This window comes from Prinia subflava, chromosome 24 (assembly GCF_021018805.1).
Source record: "Prinia subflava isolate CZ2003 ecotype Zambia chromosome 24, Cam_Psub_1.2, whole genome shotgun sequence".
NCBI lineage: Eukaryota > Metazoa > Chordata > Aves > Passeriformes > Cisticolidae > Prinia > Prinia subflava.
Genome location: NC_086270.1, coordinates 651,099 through 667,086, shown reverse-complemented (window position 1 = coordinate 667,086; position 15,988 = coordinate 651,099). Strand labels below are relative to the sequence as shown.

Below are 15,988 nucleotides of genomic sequence, written 5' to 3'. Positions count from 1 at the left end.
TCCCCTGGGGGAACACTGGTGCCTGTCGCCCGTTCCCCACGGCAGCTGGAGGGCAGCTCTGGCCACACCTGCAGTGAGTTTCCAGGCCAGCACTGGGGCGGGGGCTGAGCCAGGGCAGCCGGTGCTGCTGTTTGGAGGCAATGAAGGGCTCTAGATGGATCAGCCAGCTCAGCTTCCTCAGACCAGAGGAAGACCAGGACTTTGAGGGGGGTTCTCCAGCACCCCAAGAAGGATGAAGACCCTGTTTGCCAGGCCACCAGTGAGAGGAGGAAGATGCAGGACAGGCCGATGCTTTGAGGTGAGATTCAGCTGCTGGAGGAGAGGCTCTGCTTCTCCTCAATATCCTGCTGTGCCCTCCTGGCTCCCCCAGGCCAATTTTCTCCCCCACTGCCAGGGTTTGCTGTCAAAGGGAGTGAGGTTTGAACAGGGGTGGGGGGATTTAAGGGGCAAGGGCTCTGGTCTGGAGGGATTTGCAGCCTCCGAGGAATATCCTTCAGCTATTGATTCCCCTTTATCAGGGAGCAGGAATATGTATGGGCTGAAATCCTGATCAATCCCGCTCTGCAGCCGATCAATCAGCTGCTGCCCCAGGGCTTGCATCAAAGGGAGCTGCCGAATTTGGGCACAGCCCATCACTCCGGGCCAGGGGACAGGACTGTCTCCATCCACCCCTGCTCACCCTCCCCTTGCCAGGTGCCAGCGCCCCGGGGAGCCCCGTTTGGGGGGGAGCAGGATGGCCACGCTCCATCCCCAGGGCTGTGGGGCACCCACAGCCAGACAGAAGCCCCAGGGGAGTTTTTCTGCAGTGCTGGGGAGGTGCTGCCTGGTCAGGGGAGCACATTTGTGTCAGCGTCCCCCCACACTGGGAGCAGCTCAGCCCCGGCTGGGGCTATTGGGGGCGAGCAGGGGTGTGGGGGCAGCGAGGGGGAGGAGCAGCTCCGTGGCCTCCTTTATTGATTGCTTCGTAGCCAAAGGTCAGCGGCGAGCGTGGAAGGGTGGGGAGGAGGGAGGTGGGGTGTGAGGGGCTCGCTTCCACCCCGGGGCTGTGCCAGCCTTGGCAGGGCAGGGTGGAGTGCCCAGCATGGGCTCCCATTGCACAGGCACCCACTGCCCCTCCTCGTGCCTCAGTTTCCCCACCAGCAGATGGGCTGGCAGGACTGGGCAGTGGCCCCAGCGTCCGGGACTGGGTGGGTGGGGAAGGAGGTGTTGGGGGCTGCAGGGAAGGGACTGTGCCCACAGGAGGGGGTGGAGTTGGGCTCAGTGAGTGTTGGAGGAGGTTCGTGCATCTGTGTGCAGCCAGGAGGGCTGTGTCTGTGGGGTGGGCAGGGAGGGGGGGTCACTTTTCCTTGGCAGGAGCTCAGAGGCTGTTCTAGGGCTGGTCAGTGGTGACAGTGACAGCGCTGGGAGGTGGCGCTGGAGCCTCAGCCCAGATAACATCATCTTCCATGGCCCTTCAGTCCCCAGGACCCTGGAGGGGCTTGCAGGGCCATGGGGACAGCGGTCCCCATCTCTGCCAGGGCTGTGGCCCTCGTGCCCATCCCCAGGGCTCGTCCTGCCGGGCCAGGGCCTGCCTGGAGCCCGGGGTGGCTCCGTGGGCCCGGGGCAGCAGCACTGGCTCCGGGCTCACAGAGCTCCTGCCCTCGCCGGCCGTGCCGAGGGGGAAGATTTACAGGCTGTCAGAGCCGGGGCCAGAGGTCAGCAGGGGTCACAAAGTCCATTTCAGTGAGGTCACTGTCCACTTCTTTCAATCTAATGAAGCCATTATTGGTGAAAGCGGCCGCTCTGCCGCCCGTCCCCTTGAAGCCGAGCAGGGCACAGCGGCTGCTCTGAAAGAACAGGAAGGAGTCCCCTTCCCTTTGCCATTTGCCATTCAACAGCCCCCAAAAACAAACACAGCACACACAGAAATACGGCACAGGACCAGCGCTGCTGTGGGCTGGGACACCGGGGAGGGAGGGGAGGGTGCCTGGAAGCGCCGGATCAGGGATGTGGCTGCACCAAGGGAGGATGGGCTGAGATCGGGGGTGCTGAGGAAGTGCTGCTGCCTGTGAATAGTCACAGGAAAATGCCTCTGGGGCTGCTGGTCACTCCTGTCCGTCAGGAAGGGGCTGGACGGGGAAGCTGGTGCAGGGCGTGGATTATTTTCTGAAGGATTCGTTATGGAGAAAGCAAGAGCTCATTCCTCAGCACATCCTTCCCCGTGGCCTCACACCTCTGCACCAGAGCAGAACGTGCAGGCTGCACCCTCCCCAAGTCCCGAGTGAAACGGGGGGGACTGGGAAGGAGCTGGGATGAGCTGGGAGGGCTGGAGCCCTGTGGGGGGCGGGTTATTTTCTCCCCTCTTGCCCCGGTTATCCCACAGCCGAGAGGAAAACGAGGATAAATGCGCGGCCCTTGCAGCCAGGAGAGGGGGCCAGACGCTCTCCTGCTCCCGGGATGGTCCCGGGTTGCCACCCGAGCTCTGAGTGCCACAGAGAGGGGAGCGTGAGCAGGGACAGGCACCGTGCTTCCCCTTATTACCAAGACTGTCCCCAGCGCCGTCCCGGCCGGGCTGGGAGTGGGGATCCCACGGGAAACGCTGCCCAGGCCCTTCCCTCCTGCCGCAGGTGCGGTGCTGCCCCGTGGCTTTGGGGAATCGGCCCCGGACTGAGGATGGAGCCCGGTTTGTGCCGGCTGGCAGCAGGGTGACGGTGAGGGGACACGCTGTGACACCGCGTCTGTGTCCCGGGGGACGCGGGCTCGCCCGCACCGCTCCCGGCTGGGAGCTCCAGCACCTCTCCCGGTGGGTGCCTTCACAGAGAAAAACCATCCTCTTCCTCCTCTTCCTCCTTCTCCTCCTCTTCTTCCTCCTTTGCGGTCCCGCAGCGAGGGCCCAGCGCGGGTGCTCGGCTCTGTGGGGAAGGGGCCACGAGGAGCCCCCGGGGCGGGGGCGTGCGGGGCAGGAGGAGGAGGAGGAGGAAGGGCAGGAGGACGAAGGGCACCGCCAGGACCCTGGACAGGGCCGCGGGTTCAGCACCACGGCCAGCGGCGGCAGCCCAGGGCCCTCGCGGGGATTCCCCACGCGGGATCTCCCCGGCAGCCCCGGCCCGGCCCGGGGGTCCCCCCGCGGGCGGCCCCGCGGCCCCGCCGCGCCCGGGGCCCGCGCGGTGCCCCCGCCGCGCCCCGCTCGGGGACACCACGCGGGACTGGCCCCGCGTGGGGCGGCCGCGGTGGGCGCAGACGCCGCCCCGAGCCCCAGCTCCCCTCGGGGGGCACCGGCGGCTCGCCCCGGGTCGGGGGCGGCGCAGGGGGACCCCCGGGCACCGCCCGGGCGGGGCGGCGGGCGGCGCTGTGCCCCCGCGGCCGGGGCATTGTCCGCCGCCGGAAATGGAGCCGCTGGTCACTCGCCCTTTGTCCCCGCCCGGCCCGGGGGGCCACGGGCCCGACCCCGCCCCGGCACCGCTCCCCGCCGCCGGTGCCGCCGGTGCCGCCGGGACGGGGCAGCGCCGCCGCGGGGATCGCGCATCCCGGGGGTCGCACGGTGCGGGGTGCGCGCCCCGCTGGCGGGCACGGGCTGGGGCTGGGGGCGCAGGGGGACCCCGGTGTCCCGGAAAGCCGCCCCCTCCTCGGTTCGCACTTCCAGCCGGTGCCGGTTCCCCGCCCCACCGGGTCGTGGCTCGCAGGTGGCTCCGCTCGTGGGGAGGGGGCGCGGAGGAACGAGGGGGACGCTCCCCCGAGGTGCGGGGGTCCCACCTCCAGCCCCCCCTCCCCGAGTGTCACCTCTGCCTTTGACAGGTGGCCTCGCCCCCAAGTGCCCTAAGTGTGGGGGGGTCAACCCACACAACCCCCCCTACAAATCCCTCCCGGAATGTGTCGCTATTACCGGGGGGGTTAATTAGGATCACGTGGGGACGGGATGGCGGAGCAGGGCCCGGCGCCCCCCGGCCCCGCGGGTGGGTCCTGGGGGGGGCGGGGGCTGCTATTGTCTGCGAGAATTTGGGAGCCTTTGAAAAAACCCTCCCGCTCCCTCCCACCCCTATTGTTGGAGTGAAGATGGAGTCAAACCTCTCCCGGCTCCCTCCCGGCGGGGTCTAAGCTGGGTTTTTTGTTGGTTTTTTTTTTTTTTTCCTCTTTTTTTTTTTTTTTTTTTTTTTCCTTTTTTTTGGCTGGCCTGATACCCTCAAAGCTGGCCGAGGAGGAGGAGGGAGGAGGCGGTAACAGCCACAACTCGGAATTTGCAAGCGAGTGTCGGGATGGGGTCTGTTTCCAACCAGCAGTTTGCAGGTTAAGTTATATTATTGTCGCAGCCCGCCTCGGCTCCGCGATTATTAATAACCACGGCCGAGCCCGGCTGGGGGGCGCAGGGCCCCCCCGACCCCGGCCCACCCAGTCCCGCGGCGCCCCGGCAGCGCGGCCGGGCCCGCCGGGCCCCTCTGCCCCGCGCAGCGCTGGGGGCTCGCAGGGGGGGATTTATCGGGATTTTTTCATCCCCCCTCCAGCCCCAGGATGACCCCAGAAGTTTGGGGCCAGTGGAGGCTGCTGGGGGTGTTTGGGAGCGGGGGTGGGACGGTGCAAGGGGGGGATGCTGACGGCAAGGGAGACGCGCCAGCGTGGCTTGCTGGGGGCAGGGGGGGGTCGGGTTGGTATTTGGGGAGGATTTTTTCCCTTTTAATATTTGAATTTTACAAAAATAATTTGGCTATTTTTTTCGTTGCTTGTTTGGTCTTTTTGTGTGCGTGTCTGCGATTTAAATTTTTTTCTTTTTCTTTTTTAACGTTTTTGAGGAAGAAACGGATTTGGGGCTCCCACTCGTCGCCCTGCCTGGGTTGTGCTGGCAGGAGCTGCCTTCGTTTCCTGGGGTGATCCCCATGCACACGTGGAGGCAGAGCTCACCTCTCCGTTGATTTTTTTGGGGGGCTTGGTGATATTTTTTGGCATTTTCCAGCCTGGGCACCCCAAGCAGGATCTGAGGTTCCTGTTCGGGCTGCCCGGCCGGGCGCGGGCGGCTGGGCCGGGGGCACCCGCGGCTCCCCCAGCCCCCGGCTCAGCGGCTCCGTGGGTCTCTCCCAGGTGCGAAGCCGGGCGAGGAGCCGGCCGGAGACTCGCCCAAGGCCGAGAACGAGTCCCAGCCCCTGCACGGCTCCGGCATCTGTAAATGGTTCAACGTCCGCATGGGCTTCGGCTTCCTCTCCATGACCGCCAAGGGCGGCGCGACCCTGGACTCCCCCGTCGATGTCTTCGTGCACCAGGTACGGGACCGCGAGGGGTCCTGCGGAGGGGAGGGGGCACCCTCCGGAGGGTGGGGGCGGGATGGGGACCCCCCTGCGGCCCCAGGCGCGGCCGTGGCTCCCCCAGCCCGGCTCCGGCCGGGTCCCCGGGCGGGTGGAAGGGCAGGCACCGCCGCAGCCCCGGCTCCTCTCTGGGGCCCTGTAAGCTGATCCCGGCGATTTCATTTTCCCGTCGTTGTTCCCTGAGGAGCCCCTCGGGGCCGGGGGAGCAGGGGGAGCAGGTGCCCGCGGGGCCGGGCGGGATGCACCGGAGCGGGGACGCCGCTCACCCGCGGAGGGGTGCGGGGAGCGGGCGGAGCTGCCCCGGTACCCAGTACCCGCTCCCGGGAGCCCCGAGCCCGGCTGGGATGCGGGGCTGGGAGCTCTCCCGCTGGAGCCCATCCCGGGATTTGGCATCTCTGCCCGCGCCCTTTGTCCCAGTCGCGGGTGGCACAAAGGCGTCGGGGTTGTGTCCCTGTGTGACAGTGACAACGCCGTGTCCGGATCTGACCTTGCTGAGCGGGGAAGCCCCACGCGTGTCGGGGACCCTGCCCCGAGGGCGGTCGTGGATTCGGGGCCGAAGTTCCTTGAACGCCCCAGATCCGCCGGGAGATCCCCCCCGGTCTGGGGGAAGGGGTTTGGAGATGGTGCCCAAAGCGGGGCCAGCGCTGGGAGGGGACGTGGGGCTCGTGTGGACGGGGCTCTGCTGCTGCCCTCACCTCCGGACAGCGGCTGCCGTGGGGCTGGGGGGCAGAGCGAGCACGAACGGAGGGGACACGGGTGTTTGTGGGGCAAACACGGGGGTCTGTGTGCATGATCGAGAGCAGCACCACGGTGCTGGCTCTGGGAGTCCCTGGACCAGCCACCTTCAGTGGCTGCTGCTCCTCACGGGCCCAAAGCCTCCCAGAGTGGGTCCATCCTGTGGGCTGGGGGTGCAGGACTGAGCCCCTGGGCTGGGAGAACCTCCTGGGGATCCCGGGGGTCGCTCACTCCCTGCACATGAGTGGAGGCTCCAGGCAGGACTGGCAACCTGGCAAGCAAATGATGGCCAGGGGAGACACAAATCCCTTCTGCCTTGGCTGTGGTGTGGGTAAAGTGCCTTGGTAGGAGCCACTCTGCCAGGCACAGCTGGTTTTGGAGTCAAGGGCTCCAAATCAGCCGGGGGAAAACAGATCCTGGTGTTCTCCAGAGAGCAAATGGGCCTTTGCATCTCAATGGAGCACAGCGGGACCCAGCGCTCCTGGGGAGAACCTCCCGCCCTGCTCCTGGGGTTTATTGCCCCCAGACAGTCTGGTTTCCTGATTGCTTCTGCTCACATTCCTGCAGGGGAAGAGAATTAGCTGGGGTGTTTCTGCTGGGAGCATCCCAGTGCCCGGAGAGACCTGCAGCCTCCCGGTGCCCCCCAAGTGCTAAGGTTGGGGAACCGCGGGATCCCAGAGATTGCAGCGTTTGGGAAATTCAGGGAACTCTGGAGAAAAGCAGCTTAGTTTGGGTAGCAGAGGGGCTGGGGGTGTGGGGGGTTCCCCCGCTACAGCAAAGGGCTCTGCACCACCAGAAGCTTTGGGCTGATGGAGAATTCTCCTCCGGGTCGGTCTCGCCTCCTGCTCCGCTCACTGGTGGCACAAAGTCTCTGCTCTCCTCAGAAACACCGGAGGCGCTCCCGGGGTCTCTCCCACGGCAGCGATCCCAGCAGCGGCCCCTCCTTGGGGAGGGATCAGCTCCTGCTCCACCGCGCCCTCGCTGCTTCGGGGTCCCGGTCCCGGCATCCGGGCCCTTCCCATGGCCCGTGTCGGCTCCGCTCCCGGGGGAGGTCAGGGCTGCCAGGGCAGAAGCCACCAAAGGCCACCAAAGGCCACCAAAAGCCAGGGGGGGAACGCTCAAGGCTCGGCGTGCCCAGAGCCCCAAACCAGATTTGGGGCTTAACACTCCAGAGCCCCTCAAAACCCGCTCCTTCCCCTCTTCATTTACATATGTGAATGATGACCCACAGGAAGTAATTGTGGGAGAAAGAAGGGAATTGGCCTCTTTAGATCTATTAAATCACTTTATTACAGGAACCAGGTCTGAATGGCCCCTCTCTGCAGGGAGCGCGTCTCCATCTCCCTCTGCCTTTATCTGATCACAAAGAGATTAAAATCTCGGCAGGACAGGAGACTAACAGGGCTCCTTGGGGCTGCCTTTCCCTCGCATTGTGAGCTAAAAATGAGGCATTTGGGCTCAAATGCCTCCCCTGGACACTGGAGATGGATTCATTTGGGGGCTGTGAGGAGACAGGAGGGATGCAGCAGAGGGGAGCAGAGCAGATCGTCCTGGGGAGGCGAAGGGCTGAGCAGCACCCCTGAGGAGCTGGGGACCTTGAGGTGGCAGAAATTGGGCTGGTGATGGTGAAGAGCCCAAAGGTGCAGTGGCACCCTCGGGATGTGGCTCCCGGGCTCTGAGCATCACTTACAGGAGTGTGGAGCTGCCTGGGGAGGCAACATGGAAAGAGGGAAAGGAGAAAATCGAGGCTGGGTGCCACTGGTTGGAGCTGGAGGAGCAGTGCTGGTATTTGGGGTTGGGGTCTGGCTGAGAGCAGAGGGGAAGAGGATGTCCAGTGCCTGGAAATTGTTGCTCTCCACAGCTTGGCTCTGCATTTCCAAGCGTTTCTCCAGGCCAGCAGGTCTAAATCCTTGATAAATGCAGTTAGTTGGGTTTTTTTGTTCCTTCTCATGATTTTGGCAAGAAATTCTGCTGGGCACCGTGGGCACCCGTGGTTGCTGTGGCTGCAGTGTGTGGTCAGTGGTGACTCAGTGACTTGGTCGTGCTTGTCCTTGTGGGGACACCGAGCTGTGCCCGTGATGGGACCTGCTGGGGCTGGGATGTGGCACCTCGGCCTTCCTCAGTGCCCCGGGCACTGCGGGACTTGTTGGGCACATCCCAGCACGGGAGGGGCTCCTGTCCCCTGCGACCCCCCGGGCGCGGGATGGGATGGGATGAGGGGCTGTGTTTTTTGTGGCTGTTTTTTGGCTGAGCCGACCCGGGCTGTCACCCACCTCTGCCACCCCGTGCATGCGGTCAGGATAATAAAAATAATCACCCACGTGAGCGTGACGTGAGGTCTTTAGAAAAAAAATACCGCGTTTGGAGGCAGCTCCATCCCTGAGCGTGCAGGAAAGGCGCAAGGGAGAGCGTCTCTGTCAGGGAGCAGGATCAGCCTTTCCCTGCTGCCTTTCCCCGAGCTGGACCCGGGCGGGGTTTGGGGTGTGCAGAGCTGGGGGGCAGCCGGGGGAGGGGGACTCCTCTCGGTTTGGGTCGGTGCGATGGAGCCGGGACGCTTCTCGAGGGACACGTGCGATTTTTGGCTTTTCCTGCTCCCCGTGTTTGCCGGGCGGGCACCCCGGCACCGGGAGCACCGGGCTGCACATCCCGGGGAGGAGATGCTGGAATCACATTCTGGTGTGGGCTGGAAGGGACCTTTAAAGGTCATTTAGTCCAACCCCCCTGCAAGGAGCAGGGAACCCCCGCCGAGAGCCCCTGGGGTAGAAATGCTCCTTGGAATCTCCACTTTTTTTTGTGGGTGGGGTGAGAGGGGTCGTAGCAATTTCTTTAGTTTTGTTTATTTTGTGAGGTTTTTTTTTTTTTTAAATAACCGCTGGAATGAAATTGTATTGCGCCGCTTGTGCGCCGCGTCCCGATGGGAAATGCTGAAAGAGAGTGGCTTTATTCCACCCCTGAAACCCCCTCAAGACGCTCACACACACAAAAAAAAAGCCTCCTGTCTCTGTCTAAAGATTAACTGATGGCCGCAGGCACATCCCTTCCCCCAGCTCCCCCTCCCTGCCCCAGGGAGAGAAAACACCCTGGAATGGTCTCCTAGATAATATGGCCCCAATGAATGGGATTGATCCCGGGATGGAGCGGGGAGCTGGGGAGGGCCGGGATGGAGCCGCTGTCCCTGCTGGCCCCGCTTCCAGCTCCGACCTTTCCTTTTCCCTATCCCCTTACTCCTAAAAATGAGCGGGATGGAGCTGAAATCACCGTCAGGAGATGCGCGGCTGCTCCCGGCCGTGCTCCTGCTTTAAGAAGCGAGCACAAAATTAATACTCAGCCACTGATCCCAATTAGCTGCCCCTGGGAAGTGCAGGAGGGTTTTGGTGGTGAAAAAATACAACCAAAGGAGCTAAAAGGATTTAGGACAGGAAACTGGTGGATTAAATTCTGTGGTAGATGCCCTTTCCCCTCCCCGCCTCGGAATTGATATCTAGAGTTTCATTTTACTGACTTGTGGTGGAAAATGAAGAGCAAACATAGTTACTTCGGCAGGGAAATTCCTTTATTTTGATTTTAGTTGAAATCGGTAGGGGTCCTTAGGGATATTGCAGCAGATGATGGTGAGAGAACCAGGGGAAAGCCTTGGCAATGTTTTGTTAAATCCTCTGTGCTCTCCCCCCGGGCTCCAAAGGCATCGCCCTCCTTATCTCTGCACCGGCCCCCCGGGGCTGAGGCAGGACCCCTTTCCCAAGCACATCCCCCGTTTGTGCAGGGTCGGAGCTGCAGGAAAGGACCGGGAGTGGTTCCTGCCCCAAGCCCTTCACTCCTGAGCTAAAACCCAGCACAGCAGAGTCCCTGGAGCTTCTGGCACCGGGAAAAGCTTTGCTGTGCGCTTTGGGGACAGGGAAGGGCTTTGCCTTTGGGGACAGGGACCGATCTGGGCACAGGCTGTGAAGGCAAAGGGACATTTCCCTGCTGTCACTGCGGACTGGGGTCACTGCTGCATGCTGGCAGAGCCCAGCCCGGCTGAAATCTCCTTCGAGGGCTGTTTGCCACAGAGCAGTGCCCAGCTGAGGGGAGAACTGCTGTGCCAGGGCTGGGCTGAGGCCACTGTCCCCGCGGGATTGCAGTGCCAACATGCCGAGGTGATGGGAGGAGCCGTGCCTCAAGAACCGGGCAGGAGCCACCCCTGCACCCCCTTACCCCGGGGCTGTGCCAACCTGAGCCCGCGGGGCCGGGGCTGCTCCCCCTGCCTGGGCCCTCGGGGGCTGCAGGCACGGGGGGCCCTGGGGGCCGCCCTCACCCCCACCCGGGGTGGCTGATGGGCAGAATAAGGGGGGACAGGGACCCTGCGGCTCTGGGGACAGAGGGGTGCAGAGGATGGTGGGGGCACTGCTGTGGGTGCCAGCTGAGGTCACCGTGGGCAGGGTACCCCCAGGGATGGGGGCAGCTCCCCCCGGGGCTCAGCAATCCCTGGGCTGTTTCTCCTGACCCTTCTCTGCAGAGTGGGGGAAACAGGCACTGGCAGCACCTGCAGTGGGGCTGGGCTGCCAGAAATGCTCTGGGCAGGGCTCAGCAGTGCCCCTGGCACAGCTTGGCACTGCCAGCACTGTTCCTGCAGCCGGCCTTCTCCCGACATCCCAGCCCGGCTGGTTTTCCAAGGGATTTCAGTTTAAAGGGCTCTGGAGAGCCGAGGTGCAGCGGCTGCTCCGCCCCAGGCCCTGCTGGACACAAAGATGGTTTGATTGAGTGGCCGGGGCTGGCTGGGAATAAACGTCCCCTTGTGTCGCGCTGGGGAGGCCGCGGGGACAATGGTGACCCCGGGGCCCGCCGAGCCCCTCCAGAGCCCGGCGGGTGGGGCTGAGCCGGGGCCCGGCAGTTCGGGGGGCAGCCGTGGGGTTTGGGGCGCCCCACGGTGTCATCCTCATCCCTTCGGGACGGGAAACGGGTCTGAGTGTGGGATGTGTGAGGAGGGATTTGCAGGGTGGGAGGAAGAGGAGGGATGAAGGCACCCGTGTGCGGGGGTGGGCAGCGCTCACGTGCTGCGTCTTTGTCTGCCGGGGCTGCGGGGAGGGAGCTGGGGAAGCGGGAGGTGCCCGCCGTGGTGCCCGGGGAAGCGGGAGGTGCCCGCCGTGGTGCCCGGGGAAGCGGGAGGTGCCCGCCGTGGTGCCCGGGGGCCACAGGGTGAGGCCAGCCCTGCCTCTGCCCCTGTGCCGCCGGTTAACTCTGGGCCCCAATGTGGTCATTTCCACAAGGAAATCCTCGCGTGGGGCTCCGCTTCTTTTGGCAGTGCTTTGTGACCCCGAGCCCAGGGCCACCCCACAGCCCCCACACCAGAACCTCCCCCCCAGGACTGACCCCGCAGCCCCCCGAGGGACCCAGAGCCCAAACCCAGGGCCCGGAGGGCGGGCTGGGCACAGCGCTGGTGTGTGGAGGGGCTGGAGGGGGTCAGAGGGCCCGCGGCCATGCCGGCCACCCTTCCTCCCCCCGCCGGGGCCTGGAACTCCTGGAATTTGGGCAGCGGGAGCGCGGCCGCCGCCGGCCCTTTGTTCTCGCTGGCCGGTGGCTCCCGGCCCTGGCCCTCCCCTGCGCTCCCCCTCATCCCCAGCATCCCCGGCTCGCTCCAATCCCCCCCTTCCTCTCTTTATTTTTGGGGGGGGTGTGGGTGTGTGGAGGCCTGGGAAGGCTCCGGCTTTGTGTGTGGTGTGGGACAGGGGCTCTGGGCCCCTTCCTTTCAGATGCAGGAGGTATGCAGCTAATTCAATGGGCTGCAGTTTGATTACCTATCTGATAACAGAGGAATGCCAGCAATGTGTGTGTTTTGGGAAGGGGGCAGGGGGGATGCGCAGGGACCACCAGCCACTCTGCAGCTCACATCAAAAGGCTGCGGCGGGGGGGTGAGCTGGGGCGACCCAGCCTCTGTCCCCCCCTTCCCCGGGGAGGGGGCGTTTCCTTTGGCCTTTTGGCGGAGGGGGCTGGAGGGGTGCTTGTCATCCTCACCCGCTCCTGGAAAATAAATCGCTTCCCCGTCATGTTGTGGCAGCTTCTGCCTCATCCCTCCTCTTCCTCGAGGTGGGGGTGACGGGTGGACGGGGCTGGACTCTGGCAGGGGGGCGGTGGAGCCCAAGGTGTGGCCGAGCCGGGGGGGCCCAGCCCGTGCGCTGGGGTCCCCCCTGGCACGGCCCAGCTTTATCCCGAGCTCAGGGCTCAGCGCCTGCGAGTTTTCATCCCCGCAGTGTAAACACAGCTGGGCCAGCTGGGGCTGTAAACGCCCTGAGAGGAGCCACGGGAGGAGGTTTGCCTCATCCCCCGGCTTCCAGGGCTGCCTCCTGTGCCAGGGAGGGATGCTCAGCCCCTCCTTACCCCCAAACCCTGGGCTGCTGAGAAGGGGATGAATCCCCTGTCCGGGGTGGCTCCTGGTGTCCAGGTCACCTTTCAGACTGGGGACAGGGCAGGGTGGGTGGCTGACCCCAGTCAGGCACCTCTGGGATGTGCTGGTGCTCTGGGCACAGAGCCCCTGCATGGGGGTGCTCGGCACAGGGGCAGCTGGGCTGGGGCTGGGAGCAGGATTTGGTCACTGTGGGGCTTTGCCAGGGGCAGGGGGTGCTGGAACTGCCCTGGGTGGGCAGAGGTGGCTGTGAGACTCTGCCGTGTCCTTGTTGTCATTTGGGACCTCAGAGAGGAGGGTTTGGCTCTGCCTTTAGGCAGCAGGAGCAGGTCAGAGAGCAAAGGAGGATCCCGTGGGGCCACTGTGGATCCCATCCCAGCAGCCAAGGGGATCCAGGGCAAGGGGGTGACTTGGCCCAGCACAGGGGGTCTGTCCCACCCTGGGCTGGACCCCAGGCACAAAAAGGGAGGGGAAAAAGCAGCACAAAAAGGGGTCTCAAGGGTTCCTCCTCGAGCTCTGCTGTGTTCCCACTTCTCTCATGGACATCCTGCAAGACCCTACCAAGAAAAATCCACTCCTATAACCCAACAACGGGAATTTTCCCTCTCTGCTTTACACGGGGTGTTTCCCCACGGCTCCTGGTGAGCTTTGGAGCGGGGTGGGAGCAGCCCTGCCTGTCCGGACAGAGCTCACACGGGGCTCGGCGAGGGAGGAGCGGGAGCGCGGCCATGGGAACGCTGCGGGCCATGAATGGGGAGATGCTCCATTCATAAATGCGGGGTCTGCTGCAGCCGCGCAGGCGTTGGGAATCCCCAGCCGGCGGAGCTGCTCCTCCCTCTGCCAGCAAATTCCCCGTAATTCGCTGCTCATGCTCGTTTTGGCTCCGCTGGCAGAGTTGTGGGAATGCCGAGCTGGAATTGCTGCCTCCGGGCAGGGCAGGCAGGGGTGCTCTCGGCACAGGGGGTTGAGAACTGCATCTACCTCACCCAGCTCTGCTCCTTGGGGATTTGTTCTGCTAAAATGGACAGAGCCCCTGAAAGTGGAGTGGGTTTTTCTGTCACCTCACAACCCCCCCTGCCCCAGCCTGGGTTTTTCTTGGCTCCCCGAGTTTGATTGCGTGGTGATAACCGATGTGGTGTTCCTGGAAGGAATGGGAGAAGCTCCCAGCAGTGATAATCCTGTGCCAAATGGCTGCTTAATTAATTACTGCAGGCAGTTAAAGGGCTTGGGCTGAGGTGAGCTTTGCTGAGGGGGCCGGCAGTGCCAGCTTCCATCCTCCTGGCCTGGCTGCAGGGCCTGCCACAAGCTGGGTTTGTATCATTGTGCAAAGCCTCCAGATCCTCTTGTATTAAAAAAAAAAAAAAAACAGGGGCAGGCAGAGAGGGACATTTGCAGCTCTTGTGCCACAGGAGGGCTTTGTGCTGTGCCTGGAGAACAGCCCAGCTCTGTGCTGACCCCCGTCCTGTCCCTGTGCCCCCCAGAGCAAGCTGCACATGGAAGGCTTCCGCAGCCTGAAGGAGGGAGAAGCTGTCGAGTTCACCTTCAAGAAATCATCCAAAGGCCTCGAGTCCATCCGGGTGACCGGCCCCGGCGGCGTCTTCTGCATCGGCAGCGAGAGGAGGCCCAAGGGGAAGAGCCTCCAGAAGCGCAGGTCGAAAGGAGATCGGTAGGGCCGGGCTGGGGCGGAGCCCCGCGGGCACCTGGAGCTGCCCGGGCGCCCCGGGGGCGGGCACGGCCCCGCGGGACGGGCGGAGAGCCCTGTCCGGGAGAGCGGCTCCCTGCGGAGTTAATGAGCGGCAGATGCAGCGCGGCGGGGAAAGGGCAGGGAAGCGGCAGGGAAGGGGCAGAGGTCGGGGACACCCCGGGCGGCGCTCCCCTCCTCGGGAGCCCTGCTGGGCTGCGGGAATTTTCTCCTGGAGAAGCCCTCCCTTGTGGGAAGGAAAGAGCCGGATGTCCTGGTGGGATGGGAACCCCAGGCAAGTTTCTGGCCAGCCCTTCATGCCCCCTCTCCCTTTATCTCCATCTTGGCTGCCTGAGGATGCCTCATCCCAGTTTTTCCAGTGGATGCTGTCCGACCCACTCAGCTGTTCTCATAAACAGGTTTTTGAATTAATCAGAATGGAATTGTAAAGGAAAAGGAAAGAGAAAAAGGCTGTGGCTGTCCTGCGGGGATGCAGGATTTTAAATGGACACAAGGCAGCTCCCTCTGCTCCGCTGTGAGGGCGGCACCCATGGGACACGTGCTGGAAGGCACAGTCCTGTGAGAAGCCACCCTTGGGCTTGTCCCCACACGATGACAGCTGGGGATGTCGGTTGTTCCTTTGGGGATGTCAGTGGTTCCTTTGCCTGTTCCTGGGCCACTGTAACCCCGGCAGTGGGGTCTGGACATGCAGGAGCCGGATGGAGCCAGAGGGGTGGAACCTCAACATCCCGATTTTGTCCCGGTGTGTGGCTGCAGTGCAGTGGTTTGCTGCCATCTCCTGGGTACCAGCAGCACCAGTGAGCCCCGACTGGCCGTGCTGGAGCTGGGGTTCTGCAGGGACCAACCCTGGGGCCACCACCCACCCCAAAAGCCGAGCCCAGCTCTGGCTAAGAAGCCAGAATGGTCCCAGGCATGGTCACAGCATCCTCTCGCCTCATTTTATTTCTCTTCCCCTCACGCAGGTGCTACAACTGCGGCGGGCTGGACCACCACGCCAAGGAGTGCAAGCTCCCGCCGCAGCCCAAGAAGTGCCACTTCTGCCAGAGCATCAGCCACATGGTGGCCAACTGCCCCGCGAAGGCGCAGCAGTCCCCCAGCTCGCAGGGAAAGCCCGCCTACTTCCGAGAGGAGGAGGACATGCACAGCTCAGCCCTCCTCCCCGAAACCCGGGAATGATGGTGGGTGGCAGGGAGAGGGGGCTTCCACCGGGATGAGAAGGCTTTGGCAAGGCAAGGGACAGCCGCGGGGCTGGGAGGGGAAGGATTGGGGAGGGCGGGTGGCAGCGCTGGCAGCAGGGACCTGGTGTCCCTGCACAGACCCTTCCCCACGCCCAGGCTGGGAACAGCCCTGTTAGCATCAGGATGGCTTCTTCCAGAACAGGGAAGGCGGCACCCAACACACTTCTTCATGCTAAAAACCCCGAACGTACTTGATTAATCTTTATTCTCTTCCTAAGTTAAGCCAGGCAGTTGTGTTTGGGGAGGAGGAGCAGAGGGGCACCATCCCAGGGAGGAGCTCACGGCTCCTTGTTCTCCTGAGCTTCACGCAGGCTCCGGCACAGCCTGGGTGAGCTGCAGGGGACGCGCTCCTGTGCCTGCCCCGGGAGGGAGGCGGAGGGAAAGGGAGACGCCCGTGGGCCGGTCCCGCGGGTCCCTCTGCTCCTCGTGGCTCTCACTTTCAGGGAGGTGTGAGGATTTATGGTTTTTCCGTGGTTGCTCCGTTGCTGACAGCAGCAGAGCCTGGATTTGGGCTCAGTCTGGGAGGAAATGGATCATCTCTCAGGGCTGGACTAACACCTCAGTTTGTGGGCTGTGAGCTGCAGCCTGGCAGAGAGAGAGTCAGAGGAAAACCACTTTTCCCCCTAATCCTCACCAGAGAGCACGAGGGGTTTTGTGCAGCCGG

General features: G+C 63.7%; 1 protein-coding gene across 2 annotated transcripts; it reads left to right on the top strand.

Moving 5' to 3' along the window:
• The first annotated feature begins 176 nt into the window (after window positions 1–176).
• On the top strand, window positions 177–15,324 carry LIN28A (lin-28 homolog A). Of its 2 annotated transcripts, XM_063418819.1 has the most exons (4): window positions 177–298; window positions 5,050–5,228; window positions 13,866–14,050; window positions 15,049–15,324. In XM_063418819.1, the coding sequence occupies exons 2-4, from the start codon at window positions 5,151–5,153 to the stop codon at window positions 15,260–15,262; spliced, it is 477 nt and encodes a 158-aa protein (XP_063274889.1). In that variant the 5' UTR covers window positions 177–298; window positions 5,050–5,150; the 3' UTR covers window positions 15,263–15,324. The 2 variants fall into 2 exon arrangements, with proteins under 2 accessions (XP_063274889.1, XP_063274890.1); XM_063418820.1 differs by lacking the exon at window positions 177–298 and having other exon boundaries at window positions 4,591–5,228; window positions 13,866–14,035.
• The last annotated feature ends 664 nt before the right edge of the window (window positions 15,325–15,988 follow it).

Excerpts from the sequence above, each read along its gene's own strand:
- LIN28A (XM_063418819.1), top strand. The coding sequence starts at position 5,151 with ATGGGCTTCGGCTTCCTCTCCATGACCGCCAAGGGCGGCGCGACCCTG. Across the intron at positions 5,229-13,865 it reads TCGATGTCTTCGTGCACCAG|AGCAAGCTGCACATGGAAGG; the intron begins GTACGGGACCGC and ends TGTGCCCCCCAG. Across the intron at positions 14,051-15,048 it reads CGCAGGTCGAAAGGAGATCG|GTGCTACAACTGCGGCGGGC; the intron begins GTAGGGCCGGGC and ends CCCCTCACGCAG.